Raw genomic sequence first — 20,862 nt, forward strand, 5'->3', positions numbered from 1 at the left:
ATCCTTCATCCTTAGCTATGCCAAAGAATTAATCCATAACACATGCTGACATTTCATTTACTTACTTATAAAGTCCTCTATTTACATCAAATCCTCATATCCTATTTTAGCTGAACATCCATAATATTTAGTTATATCATATATCATAACATTTTCCCAGTATTGATTAACATTTGATTGTATGTATTTTATTTAGTTTTTATGATAGTGATAATTATTGTAATTAATACTCTTTATGTATAATCCAAAAATGTTTTCTCATATCCAATTGTTATTTATCATATCGACTCCACATTATATACATTACTATCAATATCAATTATTATTCAGCTATATCTGTTACAAAGAGAGCAATTAGGTTAGCTAGATTTCAATTGAATTCTTCAATCTATCAGCCAATTCCACATTATATACATTACCATCAATATCAATTATTATTCAGCTATATCTATTACAAATTAAAGTAATCAGATTTAGCTAATTTTAAGTTATATTCTTGCATCTGTCAGCCTCATTGTAAGCTTCTTGAAGTAGAGCCATACAACACCCACAAATAATTATGATAGTTGTAAGACAAAAAACACTACAAAATCTGACTCAGAAAAGATTACCTTTCACCAAGGGCGTCTTTTTCAGTGACATTGTGCTGCTCATCTGTAAATAGAAAACAATTTAAACATAAATAAATCAAAATAATTTAATTTCCACGTGATAAAAAAATGTGCAAGTGTAGGTAATACATTTACTTGTTAACCCTATTTTTAAAATATACTTTAAATACCCGCGCTTCCCCGAAAATAAGATGGAATCTGATTTTCCTTCAACCCCCGAAATAAGCACTTGGCCTTATTTTCAGGGACGTCTTATTATTTTTGAGGTGCGGGAGGCGGTGAGCGTGGTCACCTCATGGTTGCTGCTGTGTTGCAATATTTTCAGAGAGGGCTTATTTGGGGGGAGGGCTTATTTTAGCGCATGCACTCAAAAGTCCGATTGGGCTTATTATCCGGGGAGGTCTTCCATTATTTTCAGGGAAACAGTATATTTTCATTGAAAATGCATATTTTCTTAGGGAAACTTATTTTAGGAAACCCATAAAATAAAATGATGCAAATGATCAAAAAAATAAGGACACAAACTTAGATCTGGCCCGCGGGACCACCCTGGAAACAGCGAAGAACCAGCCCGCTGTACCTCTGCCAGCAAAAATGCCAGCTGGCAGAGGGTTGCAGGAGGCCATCGCAGCCGAAAACAGAGATTGGGAGACCGTTTTCACTGGCACAGCAGTCGGGCTGCCACAGGAGTCCAGCACAAGTGATGTTGAGCTGGCCACGCCTCCCCCAGACACCCCCCGTCCCTAGGTCAAACACAACCCTGATGCAGCCCTCAATGAAATTGAGTTTAACACCCCTGCTCTAAGGAGAAAATAAATTAAAAGCAGAAAATTCAGAGAGAAATTTCAGCCTAGTAAGTCCCATTTGTGAGTATCTGTGACAATCCAAAACATCAGTGGTGAACGAATCTTTCCAGATGCTAATTTTTGTGTGCAGTTGGACTGCAACAGTTACTGAATTCAGAGGATGACCATGACCGTGACATGTAAACATAAAAATTCATCATAATTTGGGGGTGGTTTCAATCTTTTGCTTTTTTTCCTATGACTTTGCAATTTAGAAAGTTTTAATTGTCAATTAGATTTTTTTTTTAAAAAAAATGCTGGATATCTTACCTTTGCATTGTAGTATGTTCTTGCTGTCCACATGGTTTCTACAGTAGAAAACAATACAATGAGCATCTCTCTTATAAACCATGTTCAAACTCAATTGCAAAAGAAAAAAAGACAGGACTCAATATTTACAGCAATATACCAAATGTATTTCATAACTGAGGCATATTGCAATATATCATCACAATATAATCAGCAAATGAGTTTTTAAACACAAGTTAATCACTTAAAGCTTTTTCTCCAAAGGTTTTTCAGTCTTCTCCTTAATGTTCTTATGAAGATTGACAAGCAAAAAAGAAAAGCATTGCTGCTTTTGTAATTCTTACGCATGGATTTAATATGTATTCTTAATTATGAACCTGAATCATGGTATTTCAAACCAGAACTAGAAACTTATAATAAATCTATACTGACTGGTCATAAAGCCAAGGGCTAAGTGTATGATTGTAATATAAATTGTACATTTATTCTAATTTTTATATGGTTGTAAATCTGTATTATTACAAATCTTGAAACATTACTGTATATTGTTCAGATATAATGATATTTATGCAATATTATGTAACTATTGATAGCCTATTGTTTGTGTAACTTAATGCATTGGTAATAAGGGGAAATAAATATTCTGTCAATATTAATTATAATTTAAGATGTTATTACATCTATTAGAATAACACTCAAAAAGTGATTTAAGACTGCTTTTCTCACACTTATGACCATTGCATGATCCCCATGGTCATATGGTAGAAATTCAGATACTTGGCTACTGAATCATACTTATGACAGCTGCAGTGTCCCAGGATCATGTGATCACATTTTGTGACCTTCTGACAATCAAAGTTTATGGGGAAGTCAGATTCATTTAACAACCATGTTACTAACTGAATAATTGCACTGATTCGCTTAACCACTCGGGCAAGAAAGGTTGTAAAATGGGGTAAAATTCATTTTAACAAATGCTTCTCTTAGCAACAGAAATGTTGGCCTCAGTTGCCGTAAGTCGAGGATTACCTGTACTTGACCTTTTCATCTAAAATTGAACATAACATTAGAAAAAACAACTCAGATTGTACCAGAAAAGTATGATACACAGTCAAGGTTTCAATTCTGAGCAGATTACTTGTATAGTTGCTTTATACATACATACCAGTGGTGGGATTCAGCCAGTTCACACCTATTCAGGAAAACCGGTTCTTAACTTTCTAAGCAATTGGGAGAACCGGTTGTTGGAAGAAATCTCATTTTGTTGTCGTTCCCCCCCCCCACTTTACAGAGCTAATCCTGTAAAGAAGGCAGGAAGGGAACATTCTGGTGTTGTTTCTAGTCTAATCTTTATTACCCTGCTTACAGAAACTGCCTCTCCAGTTAACCCTTGTTACATTGTAACAGCTAAGGCGAAGCGCCCATCGACCTGAGTGATGTAGAGTTCGCCATGCCCACCCAGTCACATGACCACTGATCCCCGCCTACCTAGCTGGTCATCAGGACAGAGAACCGGTTGTTAAATTATTTGAATCCCACCACTGATGCATACATGCTTTATATACTTATATACATGATGTGTATATGTATGTGTGTGTATATATGTATACATATATACATACATACTTACAGATATATGTATGTACATATACATATATATAAACACACAGGTATTTAACATACATACATATAAAGAAACTACACAACGTATGACAGAAAATAAAACATGACCGTGCATAGTTACCAGAATGCTAACATGATAAATTTGTCTCATGGTGGATGTTGGATGGGACTGGAATTTCAGCCGGGGAAACCACAACCGTAGAATTTGCTTGTGAAAGTTGTTTGGATAGTAACCCAGCCCTGTTTCTTGAGAACAGTAAAAGTGCATTATGGAGACTACAGCATGATTTAGGGCAGTGTAATTTCCTGCTGACTCAGAGAGAAGAACACAGCAAGCAACTGTGTGGCTGATGCCTCAGTAGCCAGTTTATTGGCAGGAAAAGGGGGCTAATTTACTGAATCCTAGAAAGTAGATAGGAGTACAAATTCATCAATAAATACATTAAGATGGCCTCTCTGATATCTTTGATACTTTTTCTGTCACTTGACTCAAGAGGAATTTGCTCCCTATTCAGCAGATAGGAAAGAGAGGTGTGTTTGTATTTTCTATGTAGTATTTTGGGAAATATCCCTCCGTATTCCCAGGGAAAGAAAACTGTGTTACAGCAGGATGAATTAGAACTGCTATACTGAATCAAAGTTCAGAGAGGAAGAGACAAAATTTCAAGGTGCCCTGATAACACTCAATGTGTTTTATATTATGAAATGGGTGGATACTGTACCACAATCGAGTGTCTAGATTGTGGTACAATAGCCACCCATTTCATAATTCTAGAGCATGGCTGTCCAACCTTTTGGTTTGCCTGAGAGAACAGGAATCATCTTGGGCCGTATAAAATATATAATTAAATGTATGTATTGCCTGATCTAGACCAATATTCTGCTTGGACAATGTACAGGAATATAATTATAGATTTTGCACTTGTTAGACAAGTGTTATTGTCACTATGGGGTAATGAATGAATGCTTTTCTAGGGCCAACACTTGATCTGCTCCTGTTTAAAAAGGCATTTGCTTCCTCTTAGTACTGAGATGATTGAGTTGGCACTGCAATCAAATCATAGCATTTAATTTCGGATTTAAAATGGAGGGAGGGGCTCTCTTCCGACCAAGCCTCCATTCTCAAATACTCTGCTCCCTCTCCTCGGGAGTGACAAGTTATAGTACAAGGCACGCAGCTACTGTGCGGTCGAGTAGTAAACACTGCGACACGGCAGCCACGCTGGAAATATGTTAATGAGGTGGAACAAAGGAAAGGCAGGAAGAGGAGCGAGAACAAAGGAAGGTGGCCTGCCAAAAAAGTAGCCCGCGTCCACTCGGACAGCAAGCCAGTCGGAGGTGTGGACCTTCAGCGAACAGAAGCCGGAGGAGACAACGAAGAGCAGAACCAAATATCTGATCTTTTATTCCAAGCAAAGATGGAGCCCACCGGTCCCCAAGGGCTGGGTTGTTTTTTCTCCCTGCATTTCACTTTACACCAGCTACAGGAGGCGCTTTGAAACTAAGGCTTCCTTCATCCCAATCTCTCCTAAAGTACTTACTCTGTGGCTGTCTGCCTGTGTCTTCGTACAACTCTTTCCACCAAGTTGGAGTAAAGACCTAGCAGCTGCCCTTGCCCGACCTGCACTTCATTCCTTTCAATTTCGGTTCGGGGGTTGCGTAGCACCCTGAGCAAACCCAGCTCAGACCACGAAGGGTTCAAGAACTTGTGCCATGGAGTGGCTCAGTCGCAAGGTTAAGCGTGCCGTGTGAATTCAAACCTTGCGTGCCCTTATTGCTTCCCTGAAAGGAAAGCCACATGTTGAGATGCCTTGGGATGCCCCAAGCCTGTACCCCAGGGTGCCATTTCAACTGAAGGCATCCACCCACGCGTGGCGGGGAGAACCCGTCTGTCGCCGCCGGCCAGCTGTTTTAGTGTGCCCAGTCGGAGCGAGAGTGGCCCCTGAGCTCTACCAAGTTCAAGTCGCAGAGCCTCCCTGCTTGCTCTTATCACGGCTGGGCGGGCTGAGTGCTGGTCTCAGTCCTCCAAGGACAGGCTCGGCCCTCTGCTTTGGCCTGGGAGGCGTGGGAGAAACTGAGCGAGGCCGGAGGTTTGCGGATAGTAATAAACAGACCTTGCCGCTTCCTATAATAAAGAAATAAGGCGGCTGGGGTAGACTGAAGGGAGAAAGTATCTGTCTGAGGACACCGACTCAAGGTCCCCAAAGATAGGGTGACCAGACGTCCCGCATCTGGCGGGACAGGCACGACTTTTCATAATTTTTCCCGCCTTCCCGGCCGTTCTCAAAAACCCCCGCTTTATTTGGAAGGATGGAAGGCTAAGTCAACCTTGAGCCAGTAAGATTTGAACAGCCGAACTGCAGCTAGCAGTCAGCTGAAGTAGCCTGCAGTACTGCACTCTAACCACTGCGCCACCTCGGATCTTGTCCCAACCTTGTGAATTCTCAAGCTTCCTCTTTCCAATATATATTCAAAATGGTCAGTGATTAATATATGTATGTATGTAGCATAGCATGTTCACGTGTTGTGTTGGAGAATGTGTAGACATATACTTTCTTTTGAGAGCAGGCAACAGATTTTCATTTTTTTTTAAAAAGTTGTTTATTTTATTTTAATTTCATACCTATAACCACAAGTACACCATTACATCTGAACAGAAATTATTTTGTATTGTCCATTATTATATCATTCCCTCCACCCAGAACAGCTATCATTTGCTCTTCTGCTTTCAATACACCATATTGTACCCTATTTCACCGCCATCCTCTTTTCTCCCTCTCCTCCTCCCTACCTCCTTTCTTCCCTCTGCCATCCCTCTCTTCTCTACTTCCCCTTCCTCTCCCCTTCTCCTCTCTCCTCTTTCCTCTCCTTCTTTCTGTTCTACTTCTCCTCTCTCTTCTATTTCCCTCTCTCCTCTCTTCCTTCTTGCCTCTACCTTTCTCCTTTCCACTCTCTCCAATTAATTTGCATGGTGTATTCCAGCATCAGAGCACACTTCATTTAATATTGGCTGGTATTGATAACTACATTCCAATAAACATCTTTCATATTTATAATTTTACCTACATCCTCTTTTTAGTGGTATATGTATTTCAAAATCCCATTATTTGATCTCCCCCTACCCTCCAAAAAAGCCTATTTTTTGGACAAAGTGTGAGGTGGATTCAGGTTTCCCGCTAAACGTATACTAATTTTACATAGTTATATGTCATTAAGCACCCCAAATTTTTAACTCTCTCATTAATTTTCTTTTGGTTGAAATCTTTACTGCGTTATACCTATTATTCAATTCAATTCAGTCACTGCATAAAATACAACTGGTAATGTACCTCACCCTTATTTTCTACACATAAATACCAACCAACTCAAATATGTTAATTTGTATTTGGTTATCTTTCTATTGCCATCTTTATTTATTACAACCTTATTTGCTAATTTTTTAACTGTTATCTAAAATAACAATCCCTGCGTCACAGATATCTTCTCCACTTAAGAGGAAAAAACCTACCAGTTCTGTTAACCACACTTATTTCCTGTAAATATCATTGCTAATGTTATCTATATATATATAATTCCCTTCTTCCTCTCTCCTATCAACTTTTTCTTTCCTTATCCTTTCCACTTCTTTCTAGTGAGCCTTTTATCCCAGTCTCTAAACTACTTCTTCTTTTTCTTCTTACCCTTTCTGTATCCTCCCTTCCAAATCTTTTTTATCCCTTTTTGCTGTGCCATTCGGTGTGCCCTCATCAAAGTTTTCGTTTGTCTCTTCACCCTATGTCCCTTTTTTCCTTTTATTATTATGCTTTTCCCCCGTGGTGTGTTTCCTTTCTTCTTTCTTCTTTGTATCTTTCTGATTGTTTCCCTTTCTTTCTTACTCCCTTTTCCTTTCTTTGTTAGGACATGCTCCTCCTTTTCCATTTTTCCTGTTACTCTACCAAGCCCCATGATGTTATTTATCTGTTTTGTTTTTGTTTTCCCTTCTAATGAGAACCCAGATTGTTGGGGGCAATATGCTGACTCTCTGTAAACCGCTTAGAGAGGCCTGAAAGGCCTATGAAGCGGTATATAAGTCTACTGCTATTGCTATATTGCTATTGCTAATACTTTTTCTGTCTTTTCAGCTTTAATGATTCCCGCATATTTCTCATCTCACATATTCCTTCCAGTTCCCAACGTTCCATAATTCCCAATTAACGATTTGCAGCTTTCCCCCTTTAAATTTATACCTTAGTTCGTTACAATTTAAAACCCACTATTTCTTCTTATATATCAGTTTTAGTCCAGTTTAAATGTTCCAGTTCCGCTCCAACAAAAAAGAAAATTCCACCTTTCTTCCAGTTACAGAGGGACAAAGACAAACAACCTGTGCAACAGCCCCTCCCTAGTAGTTCTCACCATGCCACGTCGCCTCAAAGCAGGTGTTTTAAGTTTCTCTTTCTCTGTTTCTCGCCAGAGAGTTTAATTTTTAATGTGTGCCAGTGTGCCCACAATAAAAGAAAAGTTATCTATCTTAACTAATAGCTGCATTTTTCTAATTGAGATCTACAGAGAATAGCATTATTCTAAACCAGTCCTCGGATGTCTATCCAAGAGTATCTAGAAAAAACAAAGTTGGATCACAGGTCATGTTCTGAAGTAGTTGCTCTTGGTATTAGAATTGAATTTATATGTGAAGCTTTATGCTTAAGAAACCATTCGAATGTACTTGGATGAACTTCAGATTCCAGTTGGGAGTATCAGTTTGAATACAGCAGTTCTAAATACTACATTTGAGAGGAGCATAATTGAACACTGTGGAATGTAACGTAGCTTTTTTTTGTTCCTAGATGAAGGCTAGAATTGCAGCAGATATTGATGGAAAGACTTTGGATTGGTTTGGCCTTAATGTCTACTCAGGGGGGAGCCCTGGCTTGGCTCACCTGGTGGGTCTACTCATGGGACATTAAGGAACCTGTTACTTACTTTATCACTTACGGAAGTGCCATGGCATTCTATGCGTACTTTGTACTTACTAAGGAGGTTCTTAAGGTGATACATACAAACAAAAATCGCTTGCGACTGCTTGAAATTTGAAACATATGTACATACGTGCACAAGGCTTTGAAGTGTTATGCTAAGTATCCTTAACTTTTCCTTTGAGAGCAGTTGGAGGGTGTTTGTTTCAAAAGTTCTGCAAATTGTTCAGAGTTGATCAGTAAAGATTCCAATGCTTCAGATTCTGCAAGTCTGAAAAATCACCTGCTGTTTATTATAATGTAGCATCTGCCTACAGTAATGCAGTTTATGTATCTTGTGGATGTGGTGCAGGAAGGAGTGATTATCTTAGTCTCTTCAGTTGTTCTTCTTTTTTAATTAGAATTAATTAGAATTAATTAATAATACAAAGACATATCAGCCCTTATTCGATTATCTGGGGACACTAATGCTTTAAAGAAAAATAGGCTGCATCAAACAAAAGTCCTGCTATCCCTGTTCCCATTTCCTTCCATGTAAAAATCGCTTCTTCTGTAGTAAGATATCTCAATGCTGTAATAAGTTACATATGTAGCATACATAGCACCTGAATGATTTATGAAAACAGGTTTCACAGGCACACATTAACCTTTCTCAAATAATAACAATAAATCTGGTTTGCATGGAAAATAATGTAAATGTTTCAGTTAAGTTGCAGTAATCCACAAGTTAGCAGGAGCTGCTAAAACTGAAGGAATCACAATTTCATATTGGTCGCATAATTCATTTTCCCAAAATATTAAAGTGGGTGAGGAACATTTACGCAGTACAAACAGATTAAAAAAATGATTCTCACAAGACAATTACTATCTATGTTGAAATAAAAGTATAAAAATTTAGCCATTAGTACAAAATATCCATTATAACATCCAATATGAAATGTAAAACCTAAAGACAGATAAAGTTTGTTTAACTCTTCCTTTAGTATCCCAATGTCAAGTCTGAACCTATTTTTAAAACTCCCTGAGCATAGCAGAGTAGCTAACTAGTTCAAAGACTGTATAAAAAGTATTTCTGACTGGGTTGTTACACTTCACAGTTGTTTTTTTTCAATTTTTAATGCAGAATTTGTATTTCTGTTTGCCATTTTGAGTCTGCAATTGTTGTCTGTGATTTTTATTGCATGGATCTGCTCATCTAATGATTTTAATTAACCATTTCCTGAAGATCTGAGTTTAAGTAATAGACTATATACTAACTAAACACACATTTTAAATTATCGGTACAATTCTATATGTCTATTCAGAATCAACTCTCATTGAGTTTAATGCAGCATATTTTAGATAAGTGGATATAAAATTGATCTATTTTAACAGTACGGTATTCTTTATGTTTTGATTCCTGCAAAGCACACCACCGCTTCCCACAACCTATGTAGCCAAAAATAATAATTACTCCACCATGCTGCTATGATTTGGGGTAAAAGTACAGTTTTTTAGTTAACATTGAAGAAAAGCAAGGGATCTGCTTTTTCCCTATAGCAGTAATATCATTGCATTTATCTACCCTGCGATATGATACCTTCCTGTTAACAAGCATCAGTAATTCTGTGAATTCCAGGGAAGTACCATGCTTTTGTATCATCTCACACAGATCTTGAATATACCAAGAACCATATAAAGTCTCCCGGTGGGAATAGAAACCTATTGGAAGAGGGAGGGGGGAGAAAGGATTACATTACTGAGTCAAGAAATTAGCTTTAGTTTTCAATCTGTATTTTACTAAGTAACCAAAAAAATGTTCGGGGGGAAAAGTTTTCATTTTTTTAGCTTTTTTCAATGTGCCAGTAATCTGACATTTTTGTTACATTTCTAGTATTTTTGCTTGGCAAAAAAAAATTGAGGATTTTTTTACCTGTCCCAAACATCTAACGTTTCCCCTTTATTAACTATGTTTATATAAGTAGTACTAGCTGATCCATTTCTGCTCTATTTTACTAATAAATACTGCATCTAGTGAAGTCCAATTGTTTTCATGGTGGCCTTTATCACACTGAATAGGGAAACTGATAAACGGCATTAAGAGAAAGTGTTCCCAATGGCATTCTCTAAAGTGAAGTTAAAAAAGACTGGGAGCTGAAGAAACCTTACTATAGCTGGATTCATTTGGGCGGGCCAAACCACAAATTAATAACACCATTTTAGCCTATTTTGATGTGCGATCCTAGCTGGTATAAGTCATTCATGAATTTGTCATTTAAATATTATCATCTAAGTTGCATTCATAAATAGAGTATGGGCCAAACAGTCATATTTCTACACACATTGCAAGCACATGCAACAAGGAAGTATTAGGAAGCTGGCTCTTTACATTGCATGGAAACCTTACATTACAGCTATATTACATTATTTGGTTGTTTGCCCCCTAGAGTTTTGTCTAGGTAAAACAGGCGGGCGTATAAATTTAATAAAAATAAATCCCTAAAGTTTAATTTCTTGTAGGTATTTAGTTTGCTATGTAGACAAGGATAGTTAATATTTGCTCTGCTGTGATGGAAATATGGAAAGCTGACACCACCCTGATGGGAAAGAAGTTCCAGTTGTGATTTACATAATGGTAAGTGCGCTACCACTTCTTGCAGATTCAATTTCTATCTGCCATTTTTTATTTACTGATTAGTTTTAGTGAGTTTTGTTTATATTAGCTTTTATTTTAAATACAAAAGGTCTTGATTGTCAGTAGCTATTCAACGTATAGCATGAATAACCAATAAATAAAACATCAAAACAGCTTTTAAGAAACTATTACTTGCTTGACGGTGAGGATAAAAAAAAAAATTCTTCTAGGACAGGGGTGTGTGATGACGTATCGCGACTTTTCCCTTTTACTAAAATGGGGTGGGTGTGGCCAGCACGTGACGCATCCGGTCCATGGGCCGCTGAGTTTGACAGCCCTGTTCTAGGATAACATATTTTTTTTACCTTCTGCCACAGAATAACACATGAGGAAATCAGCACCAGCAGGTAAAGAATAAACTGCAGCAGCATCAACTTCGGTTTCATTGACAAGTGATCGGTCTGTAACGCTACCAACCGGATCATTAGGAAAGACCGCATCATCATGTTTATCTCCTCTGCATGCCTAAAATTGGAGATAAAAAACTGCTAGAAATGAAATCCCACATCTGGAATCACTTCTGAAATATCAACCTTCCATTGCAGATACGGAAAAGTTGAATATATAATGCCTTTATTTATGCCCTGCTATAGATCTAGTGGTGATCTAGATTTTCTTTAAGGTAAAGTCTATTCTTACACAAGAAGTGCCAGAATCACTTTAAATTGTGTTTATGTCTTATTTAACATAAACACAATTTAAGGTGATTCTGGCACTTCTGCCACCCACCCATTTTCCCACTACAAATTGCCAGTCATAGACACAAATTTTTACACACATAGATGGTAAATCCGCAGGGAAGTTCCTTAGGATATATAGGTGTAAATATATGGAAGTATATCACGTTTTGACTAAATGCACCAAATGTTACACTTTATGTTTGCATTTTTTTTGCATTTTAAAGTGATGCTTTTAATATATGGCAGTCTTAATTTTTCTTTTTCAAGATGATTGATTTTAATCCTATATTATGAACCCATCTCACCTGAATTATGAATATTTTTGGCTTTCCTATCAGACTACGGCATTCATCACCTCTGAACATTTTGGTCAGCTCCTGTATCTCTATTTTATCATCATAAGCGTAAACTTGGTTATCTTCTCCATGGCTCAGGAAAATGCACATAAAGCAATCGGCATCGTCATGCTGCTCTTTGGATGCTACAAAAATAATGACACAATTTATCTCCACAGAGAAATTACTTTTATATTGGTGGATATAAAACAGTGAGGTATAAACTTTCTTTAGCTTTCTTTCAACATAAATCAAACCAATCCAGTTCTCCAACATTCTAAACAAATAGTTACTTTTATTCCGAGCTGGATTTAGAAATTCAAAAATCAATCAATACTCCATTACCTACTGCATCATTAAAACCATCTCATCAGATGCCATGATTGCTTACTTTTGAGACCTTACAGTCTCTGGTGGTTTTTCTGCTTCCTGTAGCAGATAACGGCAAAGACATCTTAAATGCTTATTTTCCACCTTATTTTCTAAAAATCAGAAATGGGAAAATGGGAAATGAAACCCTTCAGAAAACAAATATGCTGAATTTCCCCCTACTACCTTGTTCCGGGCCAGTTTCCCAAAGTAAATTCTCTGAACTGTTGGTGATCTACAGCGATCCAGTCATGTCATTCCACGCAAAACAGACCTATTTTGATTGCAATGTGACCAAAACAGTTCAAATTATTTTCAGTTTAACATAATTTACTTCCATAAACCACTGAATTATTGGAATAGCATAATCTGGAGAAGATTCAAGGTGATTTGGAAGACGAACAGAATGCTCTCGAATTTTCCAGAACATTCTGTTTCTCAACTGGTGAATTTTGCATACCTACCCCTAAACTAAATTAGCTATAAAATTGTTAATTTTTAAGTTTTAAAAATGAAAAAATCACAATGTAAAAACAACATTTTTTTATAAAAACTTAAAATGTCAACACAGACTTATCAGCATAAACATATACCATATTTTTTGGAGTATAAGGTATACCCGATAGACGCACCAAGATTTTGAAGAGGCAAATTTTTTAAAAAGAAGTTTTTGCAAACTGCAAACCTCCCGAAAATGGGCCCTTTTTTGTCAAAAAGGGCGTGCATAGCCTTCAGGAGGCTTATAGAGTGCTCCTGGTGGCCGGAGGGAGGGGGGGAAACAAGCAAAAAATGGTAGTTTTTCACTATTTTTGCTCTCCCCAGCCCGCAGGAGCACTCTGGAAGCCTCCTAAAGGCTATGCACGGCGGTTTTTGCAAAGGGGGTTTCGGAGGCCAAAAATGCTGTATTCTGTGTATAAGACGCACCCGGATTTTCACACTCTTTTGAAGGAAAAGGTGCATCTTATACTCTGAAAAATACGGTAATTCAATAGTTAATAACAAACATGATTGAAGGAATGTGAATAGCTTTAACAGACCAGGCCTGGGAGGGGAAAAAAAACAGCAAGTAGACAGATCTTTCTCTCTGGATGGCTCTCCAACAGTTCAATAAATTAAATCTTAACCAGAATTATTTTCTTCACTGGGAACATTAATATTAAATGTTTTACCAATAAAATATAACTGCTAGCCAAGCATCTACAGCAAATAAACTTACTTTACCTACCATTAGAAATTTTTTCCTTTATTTCTTTTTTTCTAAGGTCATCAAAACATCTCACTTCAAATCCAAGTTCAGTCAAGCTATTTTAAACAGAACAATATTTCACTCTAGGATCATGTTCATGTAACCACATATTAATAACCACATATTAATATTTAGATCTCTGGGAGGATGCAACATTATCTAACCAGTCAGTTTTAGAAATTTACCGAAACATCACTTTCCACATTCTTATGCTAGGAGTAGTCCAGAAAAAAAGAGGAATCTACCTTTTCAGTCCACCGAATCAGATTGGGTTTCAAATTAAAATATAAATGCAACTAAAACACACTTAACTATATTAAGAAGATACAATACTTAATATCAGTAATATTCTCTCTGTAACCTTTAAAAAAAACCCAACTTTTAAAATCTGTACTTCTTGACATAGTTAGTAGTTAGGATTAGAATAATATTTTGTGAAAAGAATTCTACAAGTTGTGTCTTTCATTGCCTTATTCACCCGCCTAATATCTCAGCACGCGAGCTTCTGAAACATTGAGCAGGAATAAAGACACAACTTCTGCTCATGTCCTGATTTATAAGTTATACAACCAATAATGAAATTGCACAACTATTCACACTGTTCTAATAAAATAAATAGCATTCATATAGATATTTAGCATCAGCCTACAATACTGTAAATCAGAGGTATGTTTGAGATTCCTTCAACATTTTGTAGTAATCCTACATTGCAAAAGCCATTCTTTATAAGGACATACTGTTTCTGCTTCATTTCTCCTCCATTGCTCCATTATCCTTAGAATGTGAAGTCACAGAAAGAGAAGTTGGCTGTGTTCCATAGGCCATTTTTAATCTATTTAAGACATGCTGATAACCCGGCATTGTCCGGGTACTTATTTATAGGGGGAAAATGTCCGGACCAAATGTAATTTCTAATGTTGGATTTTCCTCCTTACCAGAGGGAGCCCTCTTGTGGAGTACTGTGAAGTCGTTACTATGGCAATTCCACTGCACTGTACAGTAGAAGCCAGTATGACACAACAGTCTGTATCTTAACAGAGCACACATCCTGAGGGGTGTTAGGGGTGTCTATGCCCCAGTGTTTTTCTCCAGAGGGTAAGTCATCTGTGTACCAATTTTGGTTGAAATTGCTCGAGGCATTCCAGAGTTATGCTGGAACAAACACACACACAACTGTTTTTATATAGAGATATATTGCCATGAGCAATAGAGTCCAAGTTAAAAAAAAACCCCACAGCTGGGTTGTGTCAGATGCGAACATAGGGTTGATTCTGCAGATGAAAACTCTGAAACAAACTCTAACCATCCTGAGTTCCAGAACTGACCTGAGCTCAAAGTTGTTCCATTCTGGGGACCATTTTCCTGCGAACTTTCCCTCAACTTTCAGTGTATGAATGAAAGAGGATATACGAAAACAGTATTTTTTTAATGGTGCTAACTTTAAAATCTGGATTTCAACTCCCAGAATTCCCCAGCCCAACCCGTTATCTGGGGAATTCTGAGTGTTGAAATTCACACATTTTAATGTTAACAAGTTTGAGAAAAATTGTAGTAAAGGATACAAGTAGTTCTCAATTTACAATCAATATCAAGCCCAAAATTTTCATGGCTAAGCAAAATAGTCATTAAGTACGTTTTGCCCAAAGTTTTATGAACTTTCTTGTCACAGTTGTTAAATGAATTGCTGCACTCTTAAGTTAGTAAGACGGTTGTTAAGTGAGTCTGGCTTCCCTACTGACTTTGTTTGTCAGAAGGTCACAACAGGTGACCGCGGGAACAATTCAACTGTCATAAATATGCCAAACATTCAAATTTTGATCACAGGACCATGGAGATGAGATAATGCTCATACATGTGAAAAAATGTCGTGTAACTTTTTTCAGTGCTGTTGTAACTTCAAACGGTCATTAAACGAATGGTTGTAAGCCAAGGACTATCTGTACAGATGAGGCTTTTCTGTCTGATCTTGCTTTGCGATGGAAAAAGTCACCTTCAGTTTAGGATTGCCATTTATTTCGGTAAGTATATTAATTGAAGCAACAGAAGTTATTTTGCTGGTAATTAAAGGGATGGGACTTAATTTATTGAATAACTGAGAATCAGAAATCTGTTGCAAATCAGCCAAAGAACAACTATCCTGATTGATGTCAAAGCCATTCCTGTTATAAAACTTGCAAAATTCTTTACCTATATCCTAAAAATCTGAAAGTCTGAGCTACCTCAGCATACATGGTATACTTTCTCCCCTCACACACAATTTCTTAAAAAAAGGAAGTAGTTTTTGAAAAGTCATTGGATTTGTCTTCTTCAATGTAAAAGAAAATACACCAAACAACAATGATTTCTTTACCTGTGGATCAGATTATCTCGGTCAGCATAAGTACCATCTCTGTCTCGTAACTTTAATTGCCAGAAAAACCTCTCATGATTGAAGATCAAAGCAAGTCCTCTTCTCTTGTGTTTCATTTTGTATTCCACAGATGGATCAAATAGGCTGGTCCTGCAAAAAAAAAAAAAAAAAGGTAGCCCAGTTTTATAAACTTAGGTCTTTGTCGTTCATATAAACACCACTGTATGTTTAAGCATGTCAGTGGTTAGGAGTCAAAGAACTGTACAATTAGTGCAAATCTTATATAATTTAATTTGATTATAAGAAGGATATCCTTCACCGGTATAGGTACATTTTTGGTATCCACCTACCTACCTACCTACCTACCTACCTACCTACCTACGTACCTACCTACTTACCTACCTACTAATCATACTATTCCCATTTAGGATAAGCAGTATTATACAGAGTACAAAAAGGCAAATGGAATATTAAGCCAATGAAATTAAAGAAAACAAAAAGTACTACAGTTAAAACTACATCATATCCACACAATTCATTATAACTTTTCATACCTTTCTGTCCTTGGAAACTATGCTTCTTTCTACCATGTTCTTACTTTGTTTCACATGTAGCCTTTTGCTCTTTAACTTTGCCAATCGCTTCTTTTTAGGATCGTAACTCCATGCAACCATGGTTTTCTTAGTCTTTTTATGATTTCCTTTGTGTATTTGTTTAGTGATTTGATTTTGGTTCATTCTGTTTATGTGTTCAAATAATTTAAATACACTTTCAATAAGGGCATTCAGTTTTGTATTCTATCCACATTCATTCACTGAGTCTGTGGCACAAAGGTATCGATCAAATTTAAGGTGGTTAAGGATGGATTTGAATATTAATCTGTATTATCTTGGTCCAATACCTTAACCAGTACCTCATATTGACTCTTTCTCTGTCCTTATTTGGCAATGAATTACAGACAGTTTCCTTACTCTGAAGATTTACATGGTTTTTTATTATTATCTTTATTGAATAATGTACAAATTCTATTTTCTCTGACTTGTTTATTGCTCACTGGTATTTATCACTATTCCTCTATTGTATTTAATATGTAAATAACACTGCAAGAACCATAGCCTTAAAGTGACACAATTTTTTCCAATCAACAGCTAGCGCCAAGTGTACAATTTAACTTGGAAATTTCTGGCTATGATGATTTTTTTTCAATAAATTTAGGAATAATTCAAGAACAAAGCATATGTGAAGGAAATGAAAAAGAAATTAAGAATACAGGTAAAACACCTTTTCTGTTTGGCTTCAGACATCTGATTTGATTTCAAAGTTTTTATAAAGTCTCACTTTGGGAGTTGCATTAGCAAATCAATTTCAAGTACTCAAAAATCAAAATACTTGTATCCAATGGGGGGAAAAGTGAAACTCCAATGGATAGCTGTAATTTTAAAAGGAATCTGATTTGGTTACAAAATCAATTATCTAGGTAGATTAGCTAAAATGGTTATTTTCATTGTAAGCTTCTTGGAATAGAGCCATACAAGATAAATAACTATGATGTTGTAAGACAAAAAAACACTGCAAAATCTGACTCAGAAAAGATTACCTTTCACCGAGGGCGTCTTTTTCAGTGATGTTCTGCTGTTCATCTGTAAATAGAAAACAATTGAAACATAAATAAATCAAAATAATTTAACTTCCACATGATAAAAAATGTGCAAGTGTATTTAATACATTTACTTGCTAACCATATTTTTAAAATATACTTTAAATGCCCATGTTTCTCCAAAAATAAGATTGGGTCTTATTTTCTTTTGACCCACGAAATAAGCACTTGGCCTTATTTTCAGGGAGGTCTTATTATTTTTGAGGTGCGGGAGGCGGTGAGCGTGGTCACCTCATGGCTGCTGCTGTGTTGCAATATTTTCAGGAAGGGCTTATTTTAGCACATGCGCTCAAAAGTCTGATTGGGCTTATTATCCAGGGAGGTCTTCCATTATTTTCAGGGAAACTGTATGTTTTCATTGAAAATGCATATTTTCTTAGGGAAACTTATTTTAGAAAATTCATAAAATAAAAAATGTAAATTATGAAAAAAATAAGGACACAAATTTAGATTTGGCCCGTGGGGCCACCCTGGAAACAGTGAAGGACCGGCCCGCTGTACCTCTGCCAGCAAAAATGCTAGCTGGCAGAGGGTTGCAGGAGGCCATTGCAGCTGAAAACGGAGATTGGGAGACCGTTTCACTGGCAGAGCACTCGGGCTGCCACAGGAGTCCAGCACAAGTGATGTTGAGCTTGGCCACGCCTCCCCCAGACACACACCCCCCCCGAGGTCAAACACAACCCTGATGCAGCCCTCAATGAAATCGAGTTTAACACCTCTGCTCTAAGGACCCAGCCTATGGGAAACCATAACCGGTCACAAGCCCGGATAAATGGGGAGTGTTGGTTCCCGTGGCGACGGAACCGTGAAACAAGCTGAGAATCCAATGGCAGGACAACACATGGATAAACAACTCTGTAATCCGTGACGTTCTGCCTTTGGCCTTCACAATGCAACGGTCACTGCCTTGTGGACGTTGACGTTTACGAAGATTAAGTCCAAGTCCAAGTCTGCTCTAAGGAGAAAATAAATTAAAAGCAGAAAATTCAGAGAGAAATTTCAGCCTAGTAAGCCCATTTGTGAGTATCTGTGACATCCAAAACATCAGTGGTGAAGGAATCTTTCCTGATGCTAATTTTTGTGTTCTGTTGGACCGCAACAGTTACTGAATTCAGAGGATCACCATGACCGTAACATGTAAACATAAAAATTCATCATAATTTAGGGGTGGTTTCAATCTTTTGCTTTTTTTCCTATTACTTTGCGATTTAGAAAGTTTTAATTGTCAATTAGATTTTAAAAAAATGCTAGGTACCTTACCTTTGCTTTGTAGTATGTTCTTGCTGTCCACCTGGATTTCTACAGTAGAAAACAATACAATGAGTATGTCTCTTATAAACCATGTTCAAATTCAATTGCAAAAGAAAAAAAGGCATAATTCAATGTATTTCATAACTGAGGCATATTGCAATATATTACAATATAATCAGCAAATGAGTTTTTAAACACAAGTTAATCACTTAAAGTTTTTTATCCAAAGGTTTTTTCAGTCTTCTTCTTAATGTTCTTATGAAGATTGACAAGCAAGAAAGAAAAGCATTGCTGCTTTTGTACATTCTTACACATGGATTTAATATTGTATTCTTAATTATGAACCTTAATCATGGTATTTCAAATCAGAACTAGAAACATAATAAATACTGACTGGTCATAAAGCCAAGGGCTAAGTGTATGATTGTAATATAAATTGTACATTTATTCTAAATATTATATAGTTATAAATCTGTATTATTACAAATCTTGAAACATTACTGTATATTGTTCAGATATAATGATATTTATGCAATATTATGTAACTATTGATAGCCTAGTGTTTGTGTAACTTAATGCATTGGTAATAAGGAGAAATAAATATTGTGTCAATATTAATTACAATTTAAGATGTTATTACAAGCATAAGGTACAGGTAGTCCTCGACTTACTACAGTTCATTTAGTGACAGTTCAAAGTTATAATAGCACTAAAAAGTGATTTAAGACTGCTTTTCTCACACTTAAAGTTTACAGGGAAAAGTCTACAGGAGGCGCTTTGAAACTAAGGCTCCCTTCATCCCGATCTCTCCTAAAGTACTTACTCCGTGGCTGTCTCTCTGTGTCTTCGTACAACTCTTCCCACCAAGTTGGAGTAAAGACCTAGCAGCTGCCCTTGCCCGACCTGCACTTCATTCCTTTCAATTTCGGTTCGGGGGTTGCGTGGCACCCTGAGCAAACCCAGCTCAGACCACGAAGGGTTCAAGGACTTGTGCCACGGAGTGGCTCAGTCGCCAGGTTAAGCGTGCCGTGTGAATACAAACCTTGCGTGCCCTTATTGCTTCCCTGAAAGGAAAGCCACGTGTTGAGATGCCTTGGGACGTGCCCCGTCTCCCCAAGCTTGTAGCCCGGGGTGCCGTTTCAACCGAAGGCATCCACCCACGCGTGGCTGGGAAAACCCGTCTGTCGCCGCCGGCCAGCCGTTTTAGGGTGCCCAGCCGGAGCGAGAGTGGCCCCTGAGCTCTACCAAGCCGCAGATGAGCCTTCCTGCCGCCGAAGCCTCCAGCCCCTTCGGTTCAAAATTCTTTCCGCCCGGAGCGGCTGCTGCAGCCCTTTTCTGCGCCTACCTGAGGACTTGGTGCCACGCTCCTTGGCGCTTGCCATGGCTGCGCTTCGGTTCCCGCACTGCCTTCAGACAGTCTCCCTCACCCTCCCGGCGGTGTTATTACCCCCAGTCCCCCGCCCGCCCGCCCTCTTCTCCTCCCCTGCGAAAGGGGCGCCTCCTTCTCCTCAACTCTCCCTGCTTGCTCTTATCACGGCTGGGCGGGCTGAGCGATGGTCTCAGTCCTCCAAGGACAGGCTTGGCCCTCTGCTTTGGCCTGGGAGGCGTGGGAGAAACTCAGCGAGGCCGGAGGTTTGCGGAGAGTAATAAACACGCCTTGCCGCTCCCTATAATGAAGAAGCAAAGGAGTATCTGTCTGAGGACACCGACTCAAGATCCCCAAAGAGCTAGCAGGTTTTCCACAAGTACCTCCTTGTGGTTTTAAAGCTGGCAAAGTGAAGGATTTATCCACAAATCCATTCAAGATTTGCGTGGGACTGATTGGGGTAGATTGCAGGGGTGACACCGAAATATAATTTTATCATATTTTATCTGTATCTTAAATTATTGTATTCTATTCTATTCCAATTCCATTTTAGATTGTTTTTTATTCCAATTTTATTTTAAATTGTATTGTAGGAAGTTATCACCCAGCTCTCTCCCAGAAAAATGAAATATCCTAGGAAATATTGAAAAG

At 37.7% G+C, this 20,862-nt stretch overlaps 1 protein-coding gene and 1 long non-coding RNA gene across 2 annotated transcripts in view; both read right to left on the reverse strand.

Moving 5' to 3' along the window:
- The window catches only part of LOC148043805 (caspase-6-like), a 37,653-nt gene extending 21,576 nt beyond the window's left edge, over window positions 1-16,077 (reverse strand). Inside the window, exons 1-5 of the mRNA XM_087724207.1 lie at window positions 15,938-16,077; window positions 13,567-13,643; window positions 11,943-12,118; window positions 11,263-11,422; window positions 8,889-9,984 (exon numbers count right to left, since the gene is read on the reverse strand). Of these exons, the coding sequence (XP_087580333.1) occupies window positions 9,749-9,984; window positions 11,263-11,422; window positions 11,943-12,118; window positions 13,567-13,643; window positions 15,938-16,053 (765 nt within the window). The 5' untranslated portion in view covers window positions 16,054-16,077 and the 3' untranslated portion in view covers window positions 8,889-9,748. The remainder of the gene's footprint in view (window positions 1-8,888; window positions 9,985-11,262; window positions 11,423-11,942; window positions 12,119-13,566; window positions 13,644-15,937) is intronic.
- On the reverse strand, window positions 611-20,263 carry LOC148043806 (uncharacterized). Its single transcript, XR_015697870.1, has 3 exons — window positions 20,191-20,263; window positions 18,855-18,893; window positions 611-654 (listed from the first exon to the last, which is right to left on the reverse strand). It is a non-coding gene; the product is annotated as an uncharacterized LOC148043806 (long non-coding RNA).
- Between the last annotated feature and the right edge of the window lie 599 nt (window positions 20,264-20,862).

This window comes from Thamnophis sirtalis, unplaced genomic scaffold (assembly GCF_051295495.1).
Source record: "Thamnophis sirtalis isolate CommonGarterSnake01/CBP01778 unplaced genomic scaffold, rThaSir2_p1.2 scaffold_10, whole genome shotgun sequence".
Classification (NCBI taxonomy): Eukaryota; Metazoa; Chordata; class Lepidosauria; order Squamata; family Natricidae; genus Thamnophis; species Thamnophis sirtalis.